Source organism: Rhinoraja longicauda, chromosome 2 (assembly GCF_053455715.1).
Source record: "Rhinoraja longicauda isolate Sanriku21f chromosome 2, sRhiLon1.1, whole genome shotgun sequence".
Taxonomy (NCBI): Eukaryota; Metazoa; Chordata; class Chondrichthyes; order Rajiformes; family Arhynchobatidae; genus Rhinoraja; species Rhinoraja longicauda.
Window position 1 is genome coordinate 99616616 of NC_135954.1, and position 27173 is coordinate 99643788.

The 27173-nt window shown below is 42.1% G+C and overlaps 1 protein-coding gene across 5 annotated transcripts in view; it reads left to right on the top strand.

The window, feature by feature from the left end:
- The window catches only part of zmynd11 (zinc finger, MYND-type containing 11), a 131596-nt gene that overhangs the window by 22910 nt on the left and 81513 nt on the right, over positions 1-27173 (top strand). For 3 of the 5 annotated variants that reach the window (XM_078424978.1, XM_078424979.1, XM_078424999.1), the window contains one exon: positions 22976-23111. The exons of the other annotated variants lie outside the window; for them this stretch is intronic. In XM_078424978.1, the coding sequence (XP_078281104.1) occupies positions 22996-23111 (116 nt within the window). In that variant the 5' untranslated portion in view covers positions 22976-22995. Of the gene's footprint in view, positions 1-22975; positions 23112-27173 lie in introns of those variants that run through there. 5 annotated transcript variants of the gene reach the window in all.

Genomic DNA, 27173 nt, shown 5'->3' on the forward strand with positions numbered 1-27173 from the left:
CCCACGTTGGGCGCCAATTATGTTAGAAATATTTTCCCAACAAACGACAGTCACAACAATTTAGATCCAACTGAATGTTTAATACATGAGAGAGGATTAAACAGAGTACAGGACCTAACGAGTCTCTCTATCTTTTTTTTTTTTTTTATCAAAAAATACTTTATTCAAGTTATAAATATCATTTACAAAACATCATTTTTAAACAAACCCATCCGACATTTCCGGAGGTTACATATTCAATACAGGCATTTACTTAGACATTTACATACATTTACATACATATCCCTTATTTGGAGGGGCGTCTCTCTCCACCACACCCTGCCCCCCATGTCCAGCAGCGGAAGGACCCTAGACTGTGGTCCTCCCCCACAGGGCCTTGGCGTTGGCTGCACCGAGCTTCAGAGCGTCCCTCAGCACGTACTCCTGCAGTCTGCAGTGGGCCAGTCGGCAACATTCCTTGACGGACAGCTCGCTCCGCTGGGAGGTCAACAAGGATCGGGCAGACCAAAGAGCGTCTTTCACCGAGTTGATGACCTTCCAGCAGCACTCGATGTCAGTCTCGGAATGCGTCCCTGGGAACAGTCCGTAGAGCACAGAGTCCTCTGTGACGGAGCTGCTCGGAATGAATCGTGACAGGGACCCCTGCAGACCTCTCCAGACTCTCCTGGCAAATCCACACTCTTTGAAGAGGTGGGCCACCGTTTCCTCTCCGTAGCAGCCGTCCCGAGGGCAGCGTGCGCTGGTAGTGAGGTTCCGGCGGTGCAGGAAGGATCTGACTGGGAGGGCCCCCCTCACCGCCAGCCAAGCCAGGTCTTGGTGCTTGTTGGTGAGTTCTGGCGATGAGGCATTTTGCCAGACAAGCTGGGCAGTCTGCTCTGGGAACCACGCCACAGGATCCATGGAGTCATTCCCCTGCAGTGCCTGCAGGACGTTCCGTGCTGACCACTGCCCGATGGACTTGTGGTCAAAGGTGTTGGTCCGGAAGAACCTGTCCACAAACGACAGATGGTTCGGCAATGTCCAGCTGACTGGCACATTGCGTGGCATCTGCGCCAGGCCCATCCTTCGCAACACCGGGGACAGGTAGAACCTCAGCAGGTAGTGGCATTTGGTGCCCACGTGCCTTGGCTCTATGCTCCGCCTGATGCAGCCACACACGAAAGTGGCCATCAGAATGAGGGCGACGTTGGGCACGTCTTTACCCCCGTTGTCTGCCGACTTGTGCATTGTGGCTCGTCGCACCCGGTCCATCGCCGACCCCCAGATGAAACGGAAGACGGCCCGGGTGATCCCCTTGGCGTAGGAGGGAGGGACGGGCCACACTTGCGCCAAGTACAGCAGCCCCGAGAGCACCTCACACCTGATGACCAGGTTTTTCCCCGTGATGGAGAGGGAGCGCTGCTTCCACAGCTCCAGCTTCTTCCCCACCTTGGCTATCCACTCCAGCCAATTTTTGTTACATGCCCCAGCCTTCCCGAACCAGATCCCCAGCACCTTCAGGAAGTCAGGCTTGATGGTGAAGGGGATGGAAGATCGGTCGGGCCAGTTGCCAAAGAGCATGGCCTCGCTCTTCCTGCGGTTTACCCTGGCCCCCGTGGCCAACTCAAACTGGTCGCAGACGCTGATCAGTCTGCGGACCGACCCTGGATCCGAGCAGAAGACGGCGACATCGTCCATGTACAGGGAGGCCTTGACCTGAGTGCCCCCACTGCCTGGCAGTGTCACTCCTCTTATGCTCGCATCCTTCCTGATGGATTCGGCAAAGGGTTCAATGCAACAGACGAACAAGACAGGGGAAAGAGGGCAACCCTGCCTGACTCCAGACCTGACGGGGAAGCTGTCTGATTCCCACCCATTAATTTGGACTGCACTACAGATATCAGAGTAGAGCAGTTGTATCCACTTCCTGATTCCCTCCCCAAAGCCCATTTTGGAGAGCACGTCCCTCATGTACGTGTGCGATATCCTGTCGAAGGCCTTCTCCTGGTCCAAGCTGACCAGGCAGGCATCCACCCGTCTGTCCTGCACGTAGGCAATGGTATCTCTCAGCAGCACCAGGCTGTCTGAGATTTTCCTGCCAGGTACAGCACAGGTTTGGTCCGGGTGGATCACCTGTCCCAGAGCAGACTTGACCCGGTTGGCGATGGCCTTAGACAGGATCTTGTAGTCTACATTCAACAATGTGATGGGTCTCCAATTCCTTAAGTCATTCATCTCCCCCTTCTGCTTGTAGATCAGGGTGATGTTGCCCTTCCTCATAGAGTCTGACATGCTGCCTGCTAGGAGTATATCGTTGTACACTTCCAGCAGGTCCGGGCCCACCCAGTCCCACAGAGCCGAGTACAACTCTGCCGGTAAGCCATCGCCTCCGGGAGTTTTACTCGAGTCAAAGGAACGGATGGAGCCAGTCAGCTCCTCCAGGGTCAGTGGTTGGTCCAGACTCTCCCGCTTGCTGTCGTCCAAGACTTCCGTGATGGAGGACAGGAAGTTCTGGGAGGCGGTGCTGTCTGTGGTCTTTACATCGTACAGATCCTTATAAAAGGATCTGCAGATCTTGAGCATGTCTGTCTGCGAGGATGTTACCGAGCCGTCCTCCTCCCTAAGGCTTTTGATCACAGAGCTCCCCCTGTGAACCTTATGGAAGAAGTAACGTGAGCACGTCTCATCCTGCTCAACATGGCGGACCCTGGACCGGAAGATGATCTTGGAGGATTCAGAGGTAAAGAGCCGAGCTTGCCGGCCCTTCAACTCTCTCAGTTCCTCCCTCACATCCACCCCTCTCCTCTGCAGAAGGAGTAGCTGCTGCAAATCTGTCTGGAGTTGACACAGTTCCCTCTTACCCTGTCTTGCTCTCTGAACACCTTTTGAGACGAAGAACTTCTTGATGTTCTCCTTTGTTGCCTCCCACCAGAGTGTCTGGGAGTCAAAGAGGGGCCTCACAGTTCTCCAACATGCGTAGTCCCTCTTTAGCTCCTTAACGTTCTCCGGGGTCAACAGCTCCACGTTTAGCTTCCACGTCCCTCTGCCCGCCTTCCGGTCCTCCTGTAGGTGACAGGTGGCCTGAAGGAGGCAGTGGTCAGAGAAGAACACCGGGGCGAGGTCGGTGTGTCTGACCGTGACGGCCCTCGATGTGAAGAGGAAGTCTATCCGGGACTGGGCTGAACCGTTTGGTCCTGACCAGGTGAACCGTGGCTGGACTCCGCCTGCAGGGTCACTGAAGGCGTCGCGCAGCTTTGCATCTTTGACCGTTTCCACCAGGAGTTTGGAGGTGCCGTCCAGTCTGTGGTTGGCACTGCCGGATCGTCCAGCCGCATCGATGATGCAGTTGAAGTCACCGGCCAGCACGAGCGGTCTAGACGTGGCCAGCAGCGGTGGGAGCTGCTGGAGGACGGCCACCCGCTCGCTCCACCTGGGTGAGGCATACACATTAATCAGCCGGAGCGGAGAACCACGGTACATTACATCCACCACCAAGAGACGACCCCCCACCACCTCCCTTACCTCAGTGATGGTGAAGCCCCCTCCCCGCAGCAAGATCCCCAGACCGGACGCACGACAATCATTTCCCCCCGACCATACCGACAGTCCGTGGGGCCACCATCGCGACCACCTCCGATAGCAGCGAAGGTGTGGCAGCCCGCACTCCTGTAAAAAAGTCACATCGCGCGAGTCTCTCTATCGCAGCAGTGCCCCCCTCTATCGCAGCAGTGCCCCCCTCTATCGCAGCAGTGCCCCCCTCATTCCTTTATACCATGGAGTAAACAAGGATGTATTGAACACAACTTAATCTCATCATGCAGGTATGTAACACAACTTAATCATCATGCAGGTATGCAAAGTACAACTTAATCAATCTGATCATGCAGGTATGCAAAGTACTAAACTACAGTTAGCACCTAATAGAAGTGAGCAAAGTCTACGAACAAGCATCTGCTTGTCCATACATTATTCTTAAAGGTACAGTCCCCGATAACTATAGGAATGAATTTTTTAAATATATCACAACCCTTCTCAGACATTTTTAAATGATGTGACTTTGCATGTGGAGCAATAGCAGGGGGTGGTGGGTAGGAGTGATGTGCTGGAAAATGATGGAAGGAAAAGTCCAATATTGCTGTGGTGATTGATACAAGTAAGTTTCAGATTTGACTTTTGCACTGCGAATAAAATGGTATAAAGGAAAATAATTGCCAATATTCATAGTTTCAATGTGTGGATATAAAATCTATTATACTGAATTGCTCAGTTAAATGACTAACCATTGAATTTTGTGATGCAGTACAAATGGTGTTTTCCAGTACTGAACATCTGACCATTCACCGGTTGCTTGTGGCATCATTCAATGGGAATGAAGTGGTGGTAGCCGCCATGTTCTTCAACATCAATATAATTGAAGTTTTCTAGGCAGTGCACAAGACTTCTTCCCCCCTCCTCCCTTTAATTTCTGCCATATACCCAGTTGAGATGAAATGAATTTTAGCAAATTAAGTACCATAATCTAATCAGATGACGGAAATAAAGCCTTTGACTCTTTTACGGACCTAGTAGAGATGTGGTTGTAATGCTGAATTCATTAAGTCCTGTATTCTAGCAACATTTCTGTTTAATGCTAAGTGTGAATGTCACACTTTTCAGAGTTTGATTATAAATTATACACCATACTGCTTGTGCATTTCCATAACATTTAGTGTAGTCTTGTAGTGTAGTGTGAACTTTGAGGGGGAGGAGCTAATCATCATGGTACATGCACTAATAGGAATAAGGTTCTGCATTGTCCTAATGAGACAATGTATAAGAAGCAAATCTCAAGTACTAACTTTAAAAAAAGTTGAATAAGATTAATGTGTGGTTCAGACTTGTGGTAGAAGTGGGTTCTAGTTCATATGGCACTGACGATGTTACTGGGGAAAATCAAAGTTGTGCTATTAGGATAGTCTATACTTAAATCATGCTGGGGTTGGTGTTTTAGCAATATGCATGACTAGGGCTTGCTAATTGAAGACGGATGAGATATGCTGGAAGCGTGTTATTCAGGCTGGACGCCTGATCAGTGGCATTCTTCAGGGATCTGTGCTGGGACCTCTGACATATAACTGACGGTGTATAGATATGCTAAAGAAATGACAGATGAAGTTGTGAACAAGTGAGTTGCTGCTTTTTGTGAGGTCAAATGTAAGGGGAAAGTAATACTATTAAGCATCTTTCCATTAACTGTATAATGTATAGTGAGCTTGGGGTCCAAGTCCATATCTTGCTGAAAGTGGCAACACAAAGGAAAGAGTGGTAAATTAAGTGTATGGTATATTTGCCTTCATAGGTCAGGGCATTGAGTATGAGTCAGGAAGTCATGATGCAACTTTATTAGACTTTGGTTAGGTCACATTTTGGAGTATTGTGTACTGTCCTGGTTATCCCATTAAAGGAAGGATGTTGAGGCTTTGGGGAGGGTGCAGAAGAGATTTACCAGAATGAGGCCTGGATTAGAGGGTATTGTTATAAAGAGAGTGGACAAATTTGGATTATTTTCTCTGGAGCATCGGAAGCTGAGGAAGACCTGAGAATGTAAGATTGATACATAGATGGGGTATACAGTCAGAATGTTTTCTCCAGAATATCAAAGACTAGAGGTTATAACTTTAAAGTAAAAAGGGGAAAAGTTTAAAGGAGATGTGTGGGGTAAATTGTTTTTTGAGGTTGATGGGTGCCTGGGCAGTACTGCTGGGGGTGTGTTGCAGGCAGATAAGATAGTGGCATTTAAGAAGCTTTTAGATGGGCGCATGGATGTGCAGGGAATGGAAGGGTATGGATCATGTGCTAGCAGGTGAGATTAATTGAGCTAGACATTATGTTCTGGACAAATATTGTGGGCTGAATATTGTTCCTGTTCTGTATTTTTCTTTTATGTTCAAAGGAAGCAGATAATTTTCAACTAAATAGTATAGGCAATGGATTGAAACTGGAAAGATGTGGTAATCTGTGGAGAAAGACAGTGAATACATGAATATGGGAAATAAACTGACAGGAACAAGTCTAAGAGATAAGGGTGGGCGTGATGATGATTAAAGGGGTGGAAAGAAAGACCTGACCTTTTCTGAATGCATGTAGTAGCATGATATCTATTAGACTTATTGCAGGATGATCCACATTGGCAGCTGAATATTGAAGGGTACATTTGGAAAGATGTGAAGCGAGGGATAAATGTGAGGAGTGGCTCTGTTCATTTAGTGAGGTGGGTAAGCTAAATTCAGGAACGTGATATAGATGTGGTTCGTGTGGAGATGAGAAGCCATAAAAGCTGTGATTTGTTAATTGGAGTGCTGAGCTCACTGACAATTTCTATACTTATTTAACTCATTAACAAAAAAGTGAGGAGTGGTGACTGGCAAAGAAAGTATAGGTGAATTAATGCCTTGAGGTGACAATTTATGTTCTAGTAGAAAGAGAAATGCAGTTGTGGACTTTGTTTTGGTGGAGAACGCAGGAAATAAAAATCTGAAACACAGGACTTGATTTTGCTCCAACTCTGCTTTAGATGCATGTGACTGTGGAATTTGCGTGAGATTCACTTTTCGTATTCTTGTGATATTAGTCACAGCAAATTATTTGCTCATCGGTGAAAGTAATCTGAAAGTTTGTTTGGGTTAACTAATGAAATATGTGTAGCAATAGAAATCGATCACTATATACTGGTTCATATATTTCTGAGTACCAGGAGTAGATCACTCCACACCACAGTGGAGGTACCAGATTTTCTTTGCACGTTGGGTAACCCAAGTAAAACAGAGGTTGGTTGTATGGGTTGGTAGGCTAATTGACTGAAAATTGTCCCCATTGTGCAGGTGAGTGGGAGAATTTGTGGTGGGGAAGTCGTAGGGAATGGGAATATGAGACTAAAATGCTACTAGTGTAGGACCAGTTTCCAAAATAAATAATCTGCATGGTATTCTGTGCTCTGATATTACTTTTATTGTTGTCAGGTATTGTTGAATCAATTGATTTTAGATTAATAAACTACAGCTATTTTTTATAAATTCATTAAGAATCATTGTTTTAATTGTAGTATTGGCTTTATAAATGGTGAATCCAAGATATTTGGATGATTTTAGAGCTGAAACAGGCAGATTAATACGTCTTTTTCTAAAATTGTAGTTTAATTTGTTCCAAAATTAGCCATTTTTCATCTGACTACTTGCAAGTGCTCCATTTTAATCTAAACTTTTGGTTGGTGAAAGCAGATGTATGCTCCAACAATCACTTGGCTCTGTCCCAAACAAGCTCAGCCTCTGGTTGAATAGAAGTGCATTTCTGGGTTCAAATTACATTCTTGGCTGGAGTGCAGAAACAAGGCTACCATTCAGTACAGTGCTCTATACTACATCATTAAAAATGCATCTTTCTGACGAAATGTTAGCAGAGGCTGCCTCCCATGATGGTAAGGAACATGGTCGTAATTTGAAAGAGGGTAGTTGTGATGGATTCTCTTATGCCTTGAGGTCTATCCAAAATGCACGTCACTTGATGGTTATCACTTTGCAATTTGTGGGGCTTGCTCAGTCTTTAGTGGGACCTTTTGTGGAACAATTCATATAAAATATATATAAAACTCTGAACCCATTGACCTATTGTGCAATCAAAACCACACCTATGTACCAATCACCAATAGAGCAAAATTCCACAGATGTCAATGGTTAATGCCAATTCATTGTCTAACCAAAGAGAACTGATCAATTGCTGTAGATATTCAACCTGATTGTCCTTTGACAGTAACTATGGATTTTACAAACCATGAACAACTGAAGAAAACATCTGTAATACCCGTTACATTTTTAAAAGTTGTTTAATGATCCATACTAAAACTTTTGCTGTGTTAAAATACAGCTGTCTGATGTTATCTTGCTTCAGAGTACACATTGACTATATCTTCATAACTGATAGCCATCTCCAGTGGAGGTATGCTGACAGAGCTCAGTTAATCTGAAGATTTGGATCCTTCTGATGGATGTTTGGTCTAGCTGCAGAAGGAGTTACTGTTTGTAGAAAAAGATAAATAGACAGCTGTTGCTGCTTCATGCCAATTCAGGTTTTTGACATGGGAGTGATGGAGCTCTCATTTCGAGCAGAACTATCCTGTCGATAATATAAATTCCGCCCAGTGAGTGTTTGGTTACTTAGTCATTTTAGATTAACCAGGTATTGATAATTGCTCCATGATATTTATTTCATGCTCTGATTCACATTTGTCTGACATGATCTCTCAAATGGTGAGTGGAGCCTTAACTTCTAATTTGTGTTTCTTCCTTTGAACAATCTTGCATTTTATTGCAGTTTGCATTTGAACATTTTTTTGGAAACACTGGTTTTAGTGGTTATTAACCAATTTTAAAATAAATTATAATAGCTTTTGCAAACTCTGTACAGCATTGGGCAATTTGCAGGAGTTGCAAGTCATTTAAATCTTAAAAATCTCTTAGGTTTTTATAGAGAACATGTTGGGGGTGGTTTCTAAATTACTAGATCAGATTTCGTAATAACCAAATGTAGATTGTCCCAGACAATTTTGGGAGGGTGGGGTCACATTGGTTAATTACACACCAAAGAAGAAAATTTAGTAGTTTGTGTTGAATTGGCAACTTTAAAAGAGTAAAGTAGGAATTAACATATTTGAAACACATCCTCCATTGTTTAAAGTGGAATGTCTGAATTTATAAATGTAACAATTAAAAAAACAATGAATTAGGAAAGAAATAAAGACATGTACATATCTTGGGAGTAATTGTTCGTTTAATCTTGACTTTCTTCTCCAATGTTGCTTTTTATAATATGCTTTTATGGGCATGAACAAACCTGTATCTTTCATCAGGTGTACTTTAAAAAAAACCTTAAACAGCTTTAGGAAGCTAATAGGTGTAATGTGATAGTTGGCCTTTACCCCCATGCTTTTTGTGGAGATAGTTGTGGGATGATGCCAGTGTACACCTGGAACAAGGGCATAACCAAAGAAAGTCGGGCATCGCTGGGTTCCATGCGAGTGTCCATAGGTGCACCTTTAACTTTAAGTATTTTCAAAATCTTGAGCCGTTGGGGTTGCGTGTCTAATCCGAGGATTTCCTGACACCAAAAACAATGTGCTTCAGATCCCATAGCCTGGAGAAAAAAAGCTAGACGAAGAGGAGTATATTCCAGAAAACATGCCACCTCTCATCTCATCACAAAAGCATCGCCAAGCCAGGCTAACACCTATATCACTGATCTAGTGCTGCCACCAGCACAACGGGGCTTCAAGGCCAGATAACACTCTATTTTTGAAATGAAATGTAATGCTTGTAAGCTATAGGATGTGGCAACTCCTTGTTTCCTGCCTCAAGAAAATTACTTGATCAATGTACTTGTTTACCAATCTGTGATTGTGCTTGTGTTTAATATGATTTTACTGAATTGTTTGCAAAACACATCATTTCACTGTATTTAGGTTCATGTAACAATAAAGTAACTTCTACTACTTGTCTGACCTCATTCCCTTAAAGGCCACCAGTATATTGATCATGGAAGCTTTCTTGGACACAACAAATTCCAGCTGGTCTAAGCCCTTTACGCCAGTCCATGTTGGGGGGAAGTTGAAATCTCCCACTAAAACTAACATTATTTTTACAGCTAGCCACAATCTCTTTCCACATTTGCTCCTCTAACGTGCTGTTGGCAGGCCTATAATGCAGTCCCATCAAAGTGATAATTCACTTTCTGTTTCTAAATTTAATGCTGGGCAATTCTTTCCTCTCTTTGCTGTGCACCTGTCTGCTAATCATGCTCTTTGTATATGCCCCAACTTTTTATTACCTCCTTTCTGCTGTAGGAGTCTCCCTCCCCCACTGCCAATCTAGTTTAAGCCATACTGAGTATCACTAATCTCCCTCTAAGGATATTGGTCCCCCTACTGCCCGGGTGCAACGCATCCTCCTTGTACAGATATGTACAACCCATCCTCCTTGTACAACCCATCCCCTTTGTAGAGGATGTACGCAGGCCCCAATGATGCAAATACCTGAATTGTTGCTCCCTGCACCAGCTCCTTGGCCATGTATTCACCCGGCCTGTCCTACTCCTAACCCCACCAGCATTTGGTACCATGATTATGCATTGAAGATTCTGCTTACTTTCCTTTCCTAAATCCCTATATTCACTTTGCATCACCTTGCTCCTTTTTCCTCCTATGTCACTGGTACCAATGTATGAATATGATAAATTACTGTACTAGGCACAGTTAAATCTTTGTTTTGCATACTATACAGTAAAATCGTACTAAAGGTGAGCGCAATTGTAGATAAGTACAAAAGTGCAGTGAGTGTAGTGCAATAGTATACTTCACCAAGACCACAGAGAATTGCCACCTTTCAGGTGCCAACACAGTTTCAAAGTTCTTCAAAGTATAGTCTTATCATGGCCTTAAAGGTCAGAGTCCTGGCAGCACTGATCTTCTCTTCTGTTTGCTGCCGCCTTGAAAGCGGCCCTTCGTCCAACAACCACAGCTGTCGCAGTCCTCGCCGCTGGTTCCCTGTCTTCTGGATTGTGCAGGAGACTAGCCTCGGACGACTCCAGGTGGGTTCCCAGTTCCACAGCGGGCGAGCCTGTTGTTAAGGTATGACTGTGGCTGGCCAGGAGCTTCTGCTGCCCTGCATGGCTGGGCGGGAGAAATGTACACAACGATTGTTGACTGCTCATGCTCCCCCATGAGCATGTTTTGCAGTTGCTCAGACATCCTGGACCCTGGCACTATGGGAGGTGACACACCACCCTGGAGTCCTGTTTGTGGCCATAGAATCTTCTGTTCGTCCCCCTACTATTGAGTCTCCTGTCGTCTGACAGCATAGCCCTCCCTTTCTGGCATCCCCCTACCCTGATGCCTCAGCCTGGCTGGTGCTACAGACCTGGCTGCTGCTGCTTTCTCATAGTCATTTTCTCTTCCCCAGCAGTATCCAAAAAGGTAGATATTTTCATGGGAATGTCCACAGGAGATTCCTGCACTATCTGTCTACTTCCCTTATGATTGCTGGTGGTCACCTATCTGACTTCTGCCTGCACCTTGTGTGTGACCACCTCACTATTTCTCCTATCCCTGGCCCCCTCATTCTGCTGGATGATCCTGAGGTCTTCCAGCTGCAGCTCCATTTCCCTTCTGCAGACATTTGTGAGCTGCAGCTGGATGCATTTCCCACGGGTATTGTCCTTGGATTAAGGAATTTTCTCTACCATCCCACATCCTGCAGGGGGAGCATACCAGTGCCTCAAGTCCAGGACTCATTGGAACTGCCCAACACTCGAGTGGAGCTCAGTGATATTGCCACGGACAAATTTGCTGGGGTCCAGCAGCCTTGCTGATCAGGACACCTGACGTCGTGGGCCAGCAGTAATTGTTGGTTAGCCAGAATTTTTTGCCAATTTGAGGAAGTATGGCATTACAGCCAAGTTGTGCTAATCATATCTGCGCCTGATTGACTTGAGTACTCTGTAGTGCTCCAGCTGCTGTATTACTTGAGATCAATTGACTCTCAATGGACCAGCATGCAACTTGTGAGATTCTTTGCTGAATTAGCCAATCTGACCAGCTTTCTACATTTGACATGCTCCTTGTTTCAGAAGTGGATGCCGTGTCTAATGGCTGCTTAGATACATCTGTTGAAAATTTCAGAATGTTAAAACGGTGACAACTTGCCTTTCTACTTATTGGCATTTGCAAAACGTACAAGTTCCATATCACTGCACTCTATTTTCAAGCTGTAGGTGAGTTTTTGCTTGGATATAACTCAGTTGTTCATTAATAAAATTCTGAACTGAAAGGACATTGTATAACCTTTTTAACCAAGAAATTACCATTCCAGCACCAGTGAAGTCCATTCTAACGTTAAAGTTGCAAGTTTCAAACCTAATCATTTTATAAAATGGCTACCCAATTGCTTAGCAATAATGAGGTTAAATGCAATAGCAGTAAAAACAGCTTGTTCATCTCTTCCTGTTGTTGCAGCTAATCCTGACTAATATAGTGTTTTTCCATCCAGTGGTGTGAACTAACCACAGCATTCTATAGTCTCCTCAAACCTCTGACTTCCTATTACTTGATACTACTTCATGGTGTCTCTTGCATTTTTGAAAGCTGTCCAAGTGGACAAATGTTTTCATGCCTCCTTGTATTGCTGTTTAGTCAAAGCTGAGCCTCGCTTATGCTTACTGACCTGCTTACCAAGCTGCTTCCGGTGATCTTTCTTTAATGGTTGAATTATGAAGATATGGTTGCACACTGTAGATTGCTTTTAAAACCACATGTTAGGTGCAGTACTACACTTTTGAAACTTTTGAAAGGCTGTGAATATTTGGCCATTCTTAAATTGTCTCCATGTCTGGATTGAGCATTTCCCATGTATTAAATTTATGCCCTTGGATGTGGTAACTGGTGTTGCCAGGCCGATTAGGAATGCAAGATTATAATGCTGTTAAATAATTCTAGTTGAATTGCAAGACAAGAATCTCCAAAGGACTGAGTTAGTAATTAGTTGGATTCCAATTATTGTAATTTGATTGATGTGCAGATTAATGAAAATAAAGCCCTGCTGGAAATCCAAACCAAAAACAAATAGTTGGAAAATGTTAGGGTATTGGGCAGCATCTGTGGAAAAAGAACTGGTTAACATCTCTGATCCTTTGCCAGATTTGAATAAATTAACTTTAAGGCTTTAACAAAGTTTTTGCTTTCAAAATGAATGTAAAACGTGTTGAACCACATGGACTGCATACAAAATTGTATTTGGATCATCTTGTCTTTGGCAATGAGCACTTACTGCGTGCCACTGGACTTTTATAGATTTTGCTAAAAGGCCTGCTCAAACTTCTGCAATGCTTACAGCAGTAGAATTCCCACAATGGCCTTTTTCGGTAGAGAATTCCAGGGTAATGTATAGACAATTCTGAAAGAATGATGCTTCACTAAGGATGGTGTGTAACTTGGACAAGCATTGATGCAAATCTGTACGGTAATGTCCATGACATTGTTGCTTTTATCCTTCTCTGGTAAATATTGCTTTGGAAGTCACTGCTAAAGTATCCTAGGCAAGTTGTGGAAATGTTTGTTGAAGTTTGTACATACGATGGATTGATAGTAGAGCAGGTTGATACTGAAGTCAGTAATAGGACATAAATTTAACAGACTGGATATTTTGAGCTGCTTTTTTCTTTGCATCACTGCTTGTCATTTGAGTTGGTATTTAACCACACTTGTGGTTTGCACCTTGTAGATACTAGAAGTATTTAAAGGTGAGTATCATTGCAAATTATCCACTTTGCACCCTACTCGAGTGGCTACATGTACACTTAATTTCCTTGTCAATAGAAAGCAATGAAAACCATCCATTGCCTTTGTGATTTTTTTTATCTCAGAATGACACAGCCATGATTATTGCTAACATCAATTGCAGGGGATACATGGAAAAGTGTAAAAGAACAGGAGAAACAACCAGGATCAAATGAAAAATATTAATCTCTATAATCAATTTAAGACTTTAGAGAGACAGCACGGAAACAGGCCCTTCGACCCACTGAGTCCATGCTGACTTGCCCCATACAGGAGCACTATCCTTCACTAGAGACAATTTACAATTTTACCAAAGTCAATTAATGTACAAACCTGTATGTTTTTGGAGTGTGGGAGGAAACTGGAGAACCGGAAGAAAGCCTACACGGTCACAGGGAGAACGTAGAAACTCTGTACAGACAGCACCTGCAATCATGATCTATCCCGTGTCTCTGGTGCTGTAAGGCAGAAACACTATTGTTGTGCTGCTCCAATTGAACTGTGGAATTATTAATGTTTAAATGCAATTAGCTGTAGCCAAAAAATGAGTAAGGGCTGTGATGGTAATTACGAAGTGGAATAAACATAAATGAGCAACATTAACCAGGAATTGTATTTACCTCTGGTTTTATGACCATAAGAAATGGAAATGTGAGTTGTCTTTTGGTTCTTGGATTTTGCATTGCAATTTGATAAAGTCATAGCTGATCCAACGTTCCTCAAGTCCGCTTTACATTCCTGATTCTTTCACTGAGATCTATTTAAGAGTTCTTTAATTGAATACTGTGAGCTTTTTATGGTAAGGAATTGCAAAGCAGTTCAACCCGGAAAGATGCAATTCCTCTATGACTCGCTGTGAAATGGGTATCCCCTAATTTTGAAATGGTGCTCTTGCAATATAGCCATCCATACAGCACAGAAAAGGGCTCTTTGGCCCACCAAGACCATGTCGGTTAACAGACACCTATTTGGACTAATCCTATACTGATCCCATTTTGTAGATTCTACACTAGCCTCTACATGGGGGTTGTTTAAAATGGCCAGTTAACCTACCAACCTGCACATTTTTGGGACGTGGAAGGAAACTGGAACAGCCAAAGAAAACCCAGAATTCAGAGAAAACGTGCAGACTTCATCAGAGATTGTGATTAAACCCAGGTTGCTGGTCAGTAGCTCTACCAGCTACGTGACTCTGCTGACCGTAGATCGTAGACCCTCCGTCACAACGTCCTCCAAGCATTTATGCTGTCAAGCCGTGTACTAATGTTTTAATAAAATCATCTCATTCTTCTAAAATCCCAGAGTGCAGATTGACCTGGTCATCTTTTTCTCCTTAAAGCACATTAAAATGAACCTTGTCTGAACTAGCTCCACCCACAGGCCTTTCTTTAAATAAGAGGACAAAAACTCTTTACGGTACTCTAGATATGGTCTTACTATTTCTTTGTACAGTTATAATAATGTCACTACTTTTATATTCTCTGCCCCCCCCTCAAAATAAAAGCCATCAGCCTTTTCAATTTTGCTGCTACAACTGCCAGACCTCCATTTTTGTATAATCCACAAATTTGCTTGTCATATATTTACTTAATTTCTCTAAATTATTCATTATCTGTCTGGCACACCACCTGTTACACTGTTGCCAAACTGAAAATTGTCCCTACTCCCCAACTTGCTGTTCCCAGCTAGCTAGCCAGTCATCTAAAAATTGATCTTTAAAAAAACACCTCAAAACGATGAACTTTTCTCTTGTTAAACAAACCTTTTATATTTGAAGTATTATGTGCAGTTCTGTCCCATTAGAGGAAGGATGTGGAGATTTAGGAGGGTGCAAAAGAAGGTCATCAGAATACTGCCTGGATTAGAGGGTATTAACTGAGGAGAGATTGGATAAACTTGGATTCACAGATTAAACAGTCGGGACAGTTTTCCTAGGGTGTTAGAAGGCAGAGCTGCAAGTTCAGAGGGGTAAAGTTTAAAGGGGATGTGCAAGGCAAGTTTTTAAACAATGCTGGGTACCTGGAACATGCTGCCACGGGTAGGGGTGGAAGCAGATATGATGTTTATGGGGCTTTTCGATAGGCTTCTGAATATGTAGAGAATGGAGCAATAATCGCATGCAGGCAGAGAGGAGATTAGTATAACTTGGCACAATGTTTGGCACAGACATTGTGGGCTGAAGGGCCTGTTCCTGTGCTGTTTTGTTCTAGATGGTTTGTGTAGTAACCACTATTTACTCGTAGAGGGAATGAATTTTTGGGGAATTACAAACCTTAAGAACCCTCATAGGCATTTGTCAATTGAGGAAAAGGATATTTGAATTTCAGAATCTCGGGCCTTCTCAGCAGCAGAAATTCCTACACTCATTCTTCTGTGACCTGCACTACCTACAACAGATATCCTGAAAACTTTGGAAAGATGTCTCAAATGCTGACTGCAAAATCCTCAATTCATTGGAAGAATAAGCAAACCAGCATCAGTGTCCATTGCTGTGGACTAAGTTACACTCAGTTGGCTATATTTGGATTGCCATACCATTCATTTTCCTAATACCATCTCCAGGAAACTGCTGTAGGAGTTCATAGAGTCATCAGAGTCATACAGTGCAGAAACAGGCCCTCGGGCCCAACGCTCACACCGACCAACATGTCCCATCTATACTAGTCCCACATCCCTCTAATCCTGTCCTATCCATGTACCTGTCTAATTAAAAGTACCATTAGCAAATTTGCAGATGATACTAAGCTGGGGGGTAGTGTGAATTGTGAGGAAGATGCAATAAGGCTGCAGGGTGACTTGGACAGGTTGTGTGAGTGGGCGGATACATGGCAGATGCAGTTTAATGTAGATAAGTGTGAGGTTATTCACTTTGGAAGTAAGAATAGAAAGGCAGATTATTATCTGAATGGTGTCAAGTTAGGAGGAGGGGGAGTTCAACGAGATCTGGGTGTCCTAGTGCATCAGTCAATGAAAGGAAGCATGCAGGTACAGCAGGCAGTGAAGAAAGCCAATGGAATGTTGGCCTTCGTAACAAGAGGAGTTGAGTATAGGAGCAAAGAGGTCCTTCTACAGTTGTACCGGGCCCTGGTGAGACCGCACCTGGAGTACTGTGTGCAGTTTTGGTCTCACTAGGTTAATTCCCGGAATGGCGGGACTGTCGTATGTTGAAAGGCTGGAGCGATTGGGCTTGTATACACTGGAATTTAGAAGGATGAGGGGGGATCTTATTGAAACATATAAGATAATTAGGGGATTGGACACATTAGAGGCAGGAAACTTGTTCCCAATGTTGGGGGAGTCCAGAACAAGGGGCCACAGTTTAAGAATAAGGGGTAGGCCATTTAGAACGGAGATGAGGAAGAACTTTTTCAGTCAGAGAGTGGTGAAGGTGTGGAATTCTCTGCCTCAGAAGGCAGTGGAGGCCGGTTCGTTGGATGCTTTCAAGAGAGAGCTGGATAGAGCTCTTAAGGATAGCGGAGTGAGGGGGTATGGGGAGAAGGCAGGAACGGGGTACTGATTGAGAGTGATCAGCCATGATCGCATTGAATGGCGGTGCTGGCTCAAAGGGCTGAATGGCCTACTCCTGCACCTATTGTCTATTGTCTATTGCTTCCTAAATGTTGCGGTAGTCCTTGCCTCCGACGGCTCGTTCCATAAACCCACCACCTATTGCGTGAAAAAATTACCCTCTCTGATTCCTAGAAAATCTTTCCCCTTCAGCTTAAACCTAGGCCCTTTGATTCTCTATTCCCCCCCCCCACTAGCCAATAGACTCTGCATCCACCCGATCTATTTCTCTCATGATATTAGACACCTGTGTAAGATCACCTCTCCCTCCTGTGCTCCAGGGAATAGTCCCAGCCTGCTCAACCTCTCCCTATAGCCCGGACCCTCGAGTCCTGGCAATATCCTTATAAATCCCATTTGCACCCTTTCCAACTTAACATCTTTCCTCAACATGGTGCCCAGAAATGAACACAATACTCTAAATGCAGCCTGACCAACGTCTTCGAGAACTGCAGCCCGAGGGAAATATAGGATGTGCACACAACCATCTGGAAGAAATGGAACAATCCCTATGACATCTGGGAATATCTCTCCCATGATTGCGGCAAGTGGTGAAGACATTCTGAATTGCATTGAGATGCATTGCATTCTGTGTATCAGATACACAAGAAGCGTTATGTTACAGGAGCAGGCTATCTCGCAAACCACTCTCCTCCATCGGTGACCTCAAAGGCCACAAAATCAGAACGGAAGAAAGTCATCCATGATCCTGAGGGACTGCTTGAAAGGACGATTTTTGAGTCCTGGCCTATTCTTTGAATGTTGAAACACACTGGTTTTAAATGTGCCTGGTTTCATAGCTATCACTCCACAACACTTGAATTCCGAACTCTGCTTACTCTATACTACCCTGAAAAGTAGTTTGTCAGCAGATTTTCTAATTTTGTGGTTTGACTGGAACAACTTGCACCAGAATTAAAGCCAAATTTGAACAAATTCCCATGTCTCATTGACTTTCATCATTAAATCTTAATGCTGGAAGTTTCCAGTATCAAGGCCCATTGCGTGTTGTATCACTGTTGGTTCATTTAGTCTGCAGTGACCAAATGTCCATTTTAAACCGCACTTTTCTCCCCATATCCTTGTCGTCCCCTATTCTAGATTTTACCACACTCACTCACTCTCGGGTGATTTATAATGGCTCGTTAACTTACAAATCTACACATTGTTGTAATGTGGGAGGAAAGCCACATGGTTATGGACAGAACGTGCAACCTTCAGGAATGGCACTGGAGGTAGACATGAAGGTGCAGTTCTGTTAGCTGTACCCCTGTGCAACCAAAACATGAGTTTGGATGATGTTAAAAACAATTTTGCTGTCACGTACAAAATTTAGAAATAAGTAATGAGCTTGCATTATATTTGGAACATAACATTTTGAAACTTCAAAAGGCAACACTTTGCCATCACTTCAGTTTCCTTTCATTTCAATCACTTCCTCAGCACAGCCTAACCAGTGTTTTGTAACGTTCCAACATAACATACCAGCTTTAGACACAAAAATCTGGAGTAACTCAGCGGGACAGGCAGCATCTCTGGAGAGAAGGGTCTCGACCCAAAACGTCACCCATTCCCTCCAGAGATATTGCCTATCCTGCTGTTACTCCAGCTTTTTGTGTCTATCTTCGGTTTAAACCAGCATTTGCAGTTCTTTCCTACATACAAGCTCTTGCATTCAATGGAGGCACAGGAGATTCTGTAGTAAAAGAACTGCCAGAGGAATTCAGCCCATCTGGCGGCATTTGTGGAGGGAAATAGACAGTGGATGTTTTGGATTGACACCTTTCATCTCAGGATCTTGAGCTGAAATGACATTTCTCTCCACAGATGCTGCCTGATCTTGCATTCAATGCTCTGACATATGAAGACAAGCATGTAATTTGCTACCTTCACCACCCAATCCACTTGTGTTGCCAGTTTTAGGGAACCGTGGACTTTGGCCCGTCGGGCTGTTTTTAAATTAATTAGATTCCACCTGATAATACTGCCCAAATTTCCATCTGATCTATGTTGTGCTGTAGCTTTTGGCAACCATCCTTGCTATCCACAATAGTATTAGTTTTTGTATCATCTATAGCCATAGTAATCACTCCTCCCTAAATTCATATCCAGGTCATTAATCTATATTACACTAGCAAAGGTACCAACACCGATCCTTGTAGTACACCTTGTAGTCCATTATCTCCACTCATACCTCTTTGTAGAATCGATTTGCCACACCCAGTGGATTGTATCTAATTCTGGTCATGACACTTTCAGAAGGATGTGAAGATCCATGATAGTGGTGAAAAGATTTTACTGGGGCTATGAGGACAGACTAGAGAATCTTAAAGTTCAATTTAGAAAAGCAAAAGTGATATAGAATATAGAAGAGTTCAGGAAAGAAGAGGCCACACTGCCCATCACATCATCTGTGCTGAACTTGATGCCATGCTAAACTACTCAGCTCTACCTGGACATGATCCCCACCCCTCCATTCCCTGCATATTAATTTCTCTTTCAAAAAACTTTTCATGTTGCATGCCAAAATAAATTGCCCTTCACATCACTTTAAACTTTATCCCTCTCACTTTAAAGCTGTGCCCTATAGTCTTTGATATTTTCTCCCTTGAAAAGAGGTCCTGACTGTCTATCTCATGGTTTTATATACTTCCATCAAGTCTCCCCATAGCCTCCGACGTGCCAAAGAAAACAGTCCACGTTTGTTCAAACTCTCCTTATAGCTAACACCCTCTAATGCTGTAGGCATTCTGGTAAATCTTTCCTGCATCCTCTCCACATCCTTCATATAATGTAACTACAATACTCCAAACGTAGCCTAATCAAAGTCCTATATAGCTACAACATGACATCCTGACTTATAATCAATGCCGCGAATGATGAGGACAAGCAGAACACACTTCTTTACCACTATGTGTACTTGTATTGCCACTTTCAGGGCGCTGTGAACTTGGACCCCAAGATCCCTCTGTACATCAATGCTATTCAGGGTCTTGCTGTTAACTATATACTTTCCCCTTAACATTCAACCTTCCGGTGCGGTTCAGTGGGAAAATAACTAAAAGGGAGTTGATCAGATTATAAATTGCAGATTGCTCTCATCGGAGCCTACATGGGCTGAATGGCCTCGTGCTGTAATTAAGTAAGGAAGGAGAGCTGCCATTAGATATATTGGAGATATATCTGAATTAATTCATATTTTATGCAATAAATAGCAAAACTGCTAATGAGCAAAGGGCCCACGGATGTGGAATTAAAGTGATCCTGAGATGAAATGAGGAGAAACCTTTTTGGTGACACAAGAGATTGCAGGTGCTGAAATTTAGCTTTTTTTATGTTTAGCAATTAGTTTTAATCCAGAATGCATCATCCAAGAGTGATACCAATTTAGTCACAGCCTTAAGTGGATAAAGGTAAAAATTCGACTGAGTCTTGAGGTATAGAGTAGGACCAATTGGATGGTTGTACAATAAATGACAGACTCAATGGGTTGAATGGTTGCCTCCCGAGGCCTTTGAAAACCTCAAACCAGTTTTAGAATTGTGCATTGAGGCTGCAAACATCTTGTACAAAAAGTGATAGCATTACTCATTTCCACCTTCAATGATCATACTGTACTTAGCCTGTTTGTTTTAGTTCAAAGGGATTTTGCGTACACATCAACTTGGTTCATTTCAAAAGATAGCCAAGCACACAACTTTAATGAGATCCTTAAAAATCAATTTCATTCTGGCATTGGTTCTGAAAATGTGCAGCATAATTCTAGCATTTTGTTGTTGAACTCTACTGTACTCTAAATGCACTGCCATTGTACTGAGGCTCGACATATTCCATCCAGAGAATACACTATTGGTTCACAATGATTACATAACCAGCACTTTAATGCTCCAGAAGCATCACCAAAAAGGGCAAAGTTAGCAATATCATGATTACCATAAGCAATCTAGCACTTTTTTCATATTGGTTGATAAATCTTCATTCCTCTCACGTATTGTTATTGTAAGTACAGGCACCTCTGGTTTATGAGTGTTTGATTTATGTGTTTTTGGAATAATGCGCTTGGGTAATTAATACCAAGGCCTAATTTACGTGCTCGTATTTTTGAAAAAACGCACTCAGATTTGCGCCTGGCAGTGTATTCGCATGCAGACTGGCATTGAAAATGTTATGAATTGGTTGATTTGATTATTGGAGAAGTGGAAATGGGGCACTTTAAAAATCTACGTTAGCCAGAAGCAACACTATCTTAAGAAGAAAATAATTGCCAAATCGATTAAGGTTTTTGAAGGAGTAATTAGCAGGGTAGATGAGGTGGAAGATTAATTGTATTGGATTTTTCAGGAGGCATTTGATAAAGCACTGCAAAAGTGTATGTGGAACAACATTAGGACCATTGCAGTTGAGTAATATATTAATGAGCGTGGACTAATGGACAGAAAACAATGGGTATAAATAAGTATTTTTCAGATTGGCAGGCAATAACTAATAGGTTGCTGTTCGGATCAATACCAAGGCTTCAACTGGTTACACCCAATTGTAATAAAAAGGCAACCACTCAGAAGATAACCCAAAAGTAAACTGCGACAGGTGTGAAAAAAACAACGTTAAAAAGTAATGTTGGAGATGCAAATCAGGACAGACTGTGTCTGTGAAGAGAAATAGTTAATGTTTCAAGTGGTTGATCTTGTATCAAATAGTTTGTATACATGTTTACATAGAAACATAGAAAATAGGTGCAGGAGGAGGCCATTTGGCCCTTCGAGCCAGCACCGCCATTCATTGTGATCATGGCTGATCGTCCATAATCAATAACCCGTGCCTGCCTTCTCCCCATATCCCTTGATTCCACTAGCCCCGAGAGCTCTATCTAACAAGAAGGGAAGCATGCTATGAAAAGAGAGTGAAATTATTTAGGTCATTTATTAATAATATCTTTGTGGTGAATAAACAGTGCTGGAGTAACTCAGCAGATCAGGAAGCATCTTTGGAGGACATGGATAGGTGACGTTCTTCCAGTTTTCTTCCTCATAGTACAATAAGTTTGAAGAAAGGTCCCAATCCAAAACGTCACTTATCCATGTCCTCCAACTCAACTGCCTGCAGAGTGGTGCAGTGGTAGACTTACTGCCTTACAACACCAGAGACCCAGGTTTGATCCTGACTACGGGTGTTGTTGGTTCGGTTTGTACGTTCTCCCTGTGACCTTGTGGGTTTTCTCCGGATGCCCCGGTTTCCTCCCACACTTCAAAGATGTACAGTTTGTAAGCTAATTGGCTGTTGTAAATTGTCCTCCGTGTACGGGGTGATCGCAGGTTGGCGTGGACTCGGTGGGCGAAGGGCCTGTTTCCATCCACACTATCTCAAAAGGCTGGCAGTATCTTGGCTTCCATGGTTAAAGCTGTAGAATTTCCTTTCTTAATTCCCTTTCTACTGCTTTTATTCGCCTTTCTGGTACACCTCAAAGCTTGATCAAAGAGGTAGGTTTCTGGGCATCTACTTTAATCTTTATGTGATGTTGAATATTGCAACATTTAAGAGCTGTGGTATATTTGTTACATTTCACTTAATTGTTCAGATGGGCTTTCCTGTAGGCTAGAGGCTGAATAGTATGAGGGAAAAAAACTTGGGACTGATCGGGGAAATTTTTCAATTGCAACCAATTATTCAGACACATTTAGAAGCCATGTTGTGACAATATATTCTTTTGCTTCAAGTAAGCTGCAATTACAGCAGAGGCCTGTGCAGGAATTTAAATTTACCAACTTTTTGCAAAGGCTGCATACAAGCCCTTAAATGTTAAGGGGCAACACCTGCAAGCATGCCGAAACCTCATTATGATTTTCTTTTCAAAGTTTACCTACCATTGGTTTCCTAATTGTTACTTTTTTAGAACAAAAATTGTTGACAAAATTTGCACCCAAATTTATTTTTTATTTATTGAAAATAAAAGGAAATACGCTGACCACGGTCATAATCTGAATTGTAGCTTTCTGCAATTGAATAAATGAGCAGGGTTTTAGCTCAGTGCCACTACTCTTGACTAACCCTGTTGTTTTTATTCTTTTGATGCAGCTCACTGACTAGATAAGACCATGGCTCGTCTAACAAAACGGAGGCTGTCAGACTCGCAAGTGGTCCAGCGACTCTGGAACGCTATTGAAGTCATCCGAAATCAGAAACAAATTGCAAATTTGGACAGGATAACAAAGTATGTCTTTAATTAAAACCTTTGTATTTAAATAGTTACTGGAAAGTGTGAGCTGCAAAATCCAGGGACCAAGACTGACTTTTAAATGCTATTTCTAATACCTCCCGCTTACTACATTCCATCTCCTAAATTTGGCGAACTAATGGCACATGCCCATGCTTGCCCATTTTTAGATATTGAATTGAACATGCTTCAACTCATTTAAAAACCCTTCCATGAATGATTCCAACTTCTTGCCACACTCACCACATTGATCTTCATTACCAACATGTTACAAGCTTTGCCTTTTAACTCTCCGCCCTTAAGACCACATGTCCCTGTTCTCTGGGTCTCATTTCCATCAATCCTGACCATGCTCCTAACCTTGCAATGATGCCTTACCTTTATTAACTTGAGATCTTTTACGAGGCGAATGTACATGTGAGCGTAGCTGAGCTTACAGAGCGAGTTCAGGGGTCAGGGATGTGTGGTACAATTGGTGGAGTTTTGAGTGGTCAGAGTGTAGCTGTGAACTGAGCTTTGTAGGAGGGTAGTTCTTGTCAAGTTAGGCAGCTGATTTTGAAAGGTCAGAAAAATAAAAAACTAGCGCACAAAGAATAGAGTAATTTTCATGTCTGAAGTCAAGGATCACACGACACAAATGCAAGAGATATTAGAATTTTTTGGCCTGCAATTTAATGCTTGTATACCGAGGCATGAAATATATTAACTTGAAAACACCAGTCTGAATGCAAATAAATAGAATGCTTAAACCAACAGGGTTAAAACTTCTTGGGAATTATGTTGCCAGGACAAATACATTACAAGTATTGGTTAGTTCCCTGTGTTTAAAATAATAATGTTTAAATAGTTTCCAAAAATATATTATGCACTTAAAAAGCTCCATTGTTAATATCTTTCTTTTACCCAAAGCAAAAGTGCTAAAGAACTTGAAAGTTGGCAAAATAATGGAAAAAGCGGTTATTTCAACTTGCTGCTATTAACATGAAGAACAAGGAAGCATATCAATAATCCATTATTACAAAATGTGGTACTCTTCCTGGCATCACATAAATTCTTCCTGTTGTGACCAGGAGTTCAAATTTGTATTAAATAACATGATACCTGGATGATGTATTTCAGGTAACACCTAACTTTTAACTTCAAAATTTTAATGTGTTTTAATTAAAAGTACAAACATTTCCAAAACGGACTGTAAGCCAAAACACTCTCATTTGCATAATTGCTTTAGCACCTCATCACTTTATACATGTTTCTTTCAAAACATATCTTTCGCAATCCCAAAAGTATGTCAAGGAATCCATTTTGCTAGATTTATTTACTGATTACAACAAAATATTGAAATGCTGCAATGAAGAAGGTGGATATTCAGGGGAGGGGAATAAACTCAAGTTGGCTTTGACACAAAATGCTGGAATAACTCAGCGGGATAGGCAGCATCTCTAGAGAGAGGAATGGGTGATGTTTCGGGTCGAGACCCGTCTTCAGACTAGAGTTTTGCCACACTGACCTTTCTGTCCTAGGCCTCCTCCATTGTTAGAGTGAGGGTAAACGCAAAGTGGAGGAACAGCATCTCATATTTCGCTTGGGCAGCTTACAACCCGCTGGTATGAATATTGATTTATTTAACTTCAAGAAACCCCTGCATTCCCTCTCTCTCCACCCCTCCCCACTCAAGTTGCACAAGCTTCTCGTTCTTATCCAGCAAACAGCTAACAATGGCCTGTTTCCTTTATCATCTTTACTTTTTTGCATATCTTTTATTCATTTGTTCTAGATTTCTCTACATCACCGTCTATATCTATCGTTTCCATTTCCCCTGACTCTAGTCTGATGAAGGGTCTCGAATCGAAACGTCATCCATTCCTTCTCTTAAGAGATGCTGCCTGTCCTGCTGAGTTACTCCACCATTTTGTGTCTATCTTCGGTTTAAACCAACATCTGCAGTTCCCTCCTACACATCAAGTTGGCTTTGTGTTGCTTTCATGATCTGTGCATAAACCACAAGTATTCTTCAGCCAATTTTAAAGAGCCCATTATGTAGGAAATAATGAATATTTATATATTGCAAGTCCTCAGAAACGGTAATGTGATCAATACTAAATACTATTTTTTAAGCCTTTTTGAAGGGATAAATATCAGCCAGGGCATTGGGAATAACTTTTTTTTCAACATAATACCATGGCATTTCTACATCCATGTAATGATCTCAGTTACATAGATACATAGACAATAAGCGCAGGAGTAGGCCATTCGGCCCTTAAAGGTTTCTTTGAAAGAGAATACTTGCTGTGGAGCAGTTTGTCAATGTACCACTGTGTTAAATACAAGATTCTGTATTGGAATTGGAAACTGTAGTCTTCTGACTCCCGCCCGAGGTGGAGGCACTACCCAACTAAGAACTGAAAAGATCAAATGGATCATTGTACATATGACAGATACCATTTTCTGGTAATAGGACTTCAGTTTATTATTTAGTTCCACTTCAAATGTTATAACTGAATTATTTTCTCTCTATCCTTCAGCCAATTCATTCTAGATCAGTTAAAAAAAACACTCCCTTTCCTTCAACTAATTATCTGAAATTTGTATTCTGTATGCTGCCCTACTTAAAAGCACTTTCACATTATTGGCTGTCAAGACCTTTCATGATTTACTGTTGAAACTGTGAATTTGCCCTTTAAAATTCACTGCTCAGAGGATAGCACTAAATTCCCTAGTTTCCTCGTGAAACGTAAGCTGCTACATTCCTCGTATGACTAGCAAATCTTTTATACTCTTTTGACTGTCTTGATATTTTTCTTAAAATGCAGTACTCGGTAACAATACTGCAGCTGGGGCCCAATACTTTGATCTATAAAGGTTCTTGAATGCTTTAAACAGCTGTGACAATCTATATTACCACCTTAAATTCTGTGTAGGTACAGCTCAGATTTCCCCTCCAAAATATTGTCACTTTTCATTTGATATTTGATTCTAGACAAGATCACCATTGCAAACAACTTGCAGAGCAGGCCTTTTGTGCTAATCTAATCATGGTACATGTTGCAATTTCCGTTTCCTTATCTCACTTTGCTGAAAAAAATCAATAAGCTGAATCTATTTGTATAAGCTAGCAAAACAGAGTGCTATCAAGAGAAAGAAATGTGGAGGCTTTTCTCTACAGTAGTTTGGGGGATCTTCCAGGGGTGGGGTTGAGGGTAAAAGTATGGATTTCTCACCTTTTTCGATCGGAGATAGGGATCATCTATAAAATTAAATGTCATCTACAATTAATGGTGACCAACATTTAGAACATTCAATTCCACCAGATACTTTTTTAATCTTTAACCGTTAAGTATTGTAAAATGAGGTTTGAAAATTGTTTAAAAGCTAAGCCCACATGTGAGAGTTAGAAATAGAAGTGGGCAAAAATGCAAAAGTTGCACTAATTCCTCCAGGTTTTTTTTCTTACTCATTTCAACCCAATTTATTTACTGAACGGGTTCATTTGGATGAAAATTCAGCATTCAAGGTTCATCCCTACAGACAAGGTAGAAAGGATAGAGAGAACTGGATTACACACTTCATAGAAATGTTGTTGTGCAGTTTAAGAAAAATAGCTTTATTCAGAGGTGTGTTTCACAGCAGAGGTATCTAAAGTAATATTCAAATCTCATTTTGGGATAACCTGCAGACTGAAATTCTACACTGAGTTCACTCTGAGCAATAAGTGAAGATGAGGATTGAAGAAAGAATATGGTCCAAATTTGAAAGAAGAGCTGTATTAGATGGCTTCCGACTTACTAGACAGTGACTTGCAATCGTGAATTTGGGCTAATGGTGGAAAGGGAAACCTAGATGTCTTGCGAACGCGAGGAGCCAGCGATGGAAAAGACACTATATTAAAGCAAGATTTTTGTTAACAAGCTGTTAAATTGCAGAATCGTATCAGATAAGGAACACTCAATAAATGATCGGTATCAATGGTTCATAGCATTCTTTTGTATTTCAAGATAATGAGTATAAAGTGAGGGCATCAATTAATATGCTAATTAGAATATCTGATGCGATTTTGCTTGA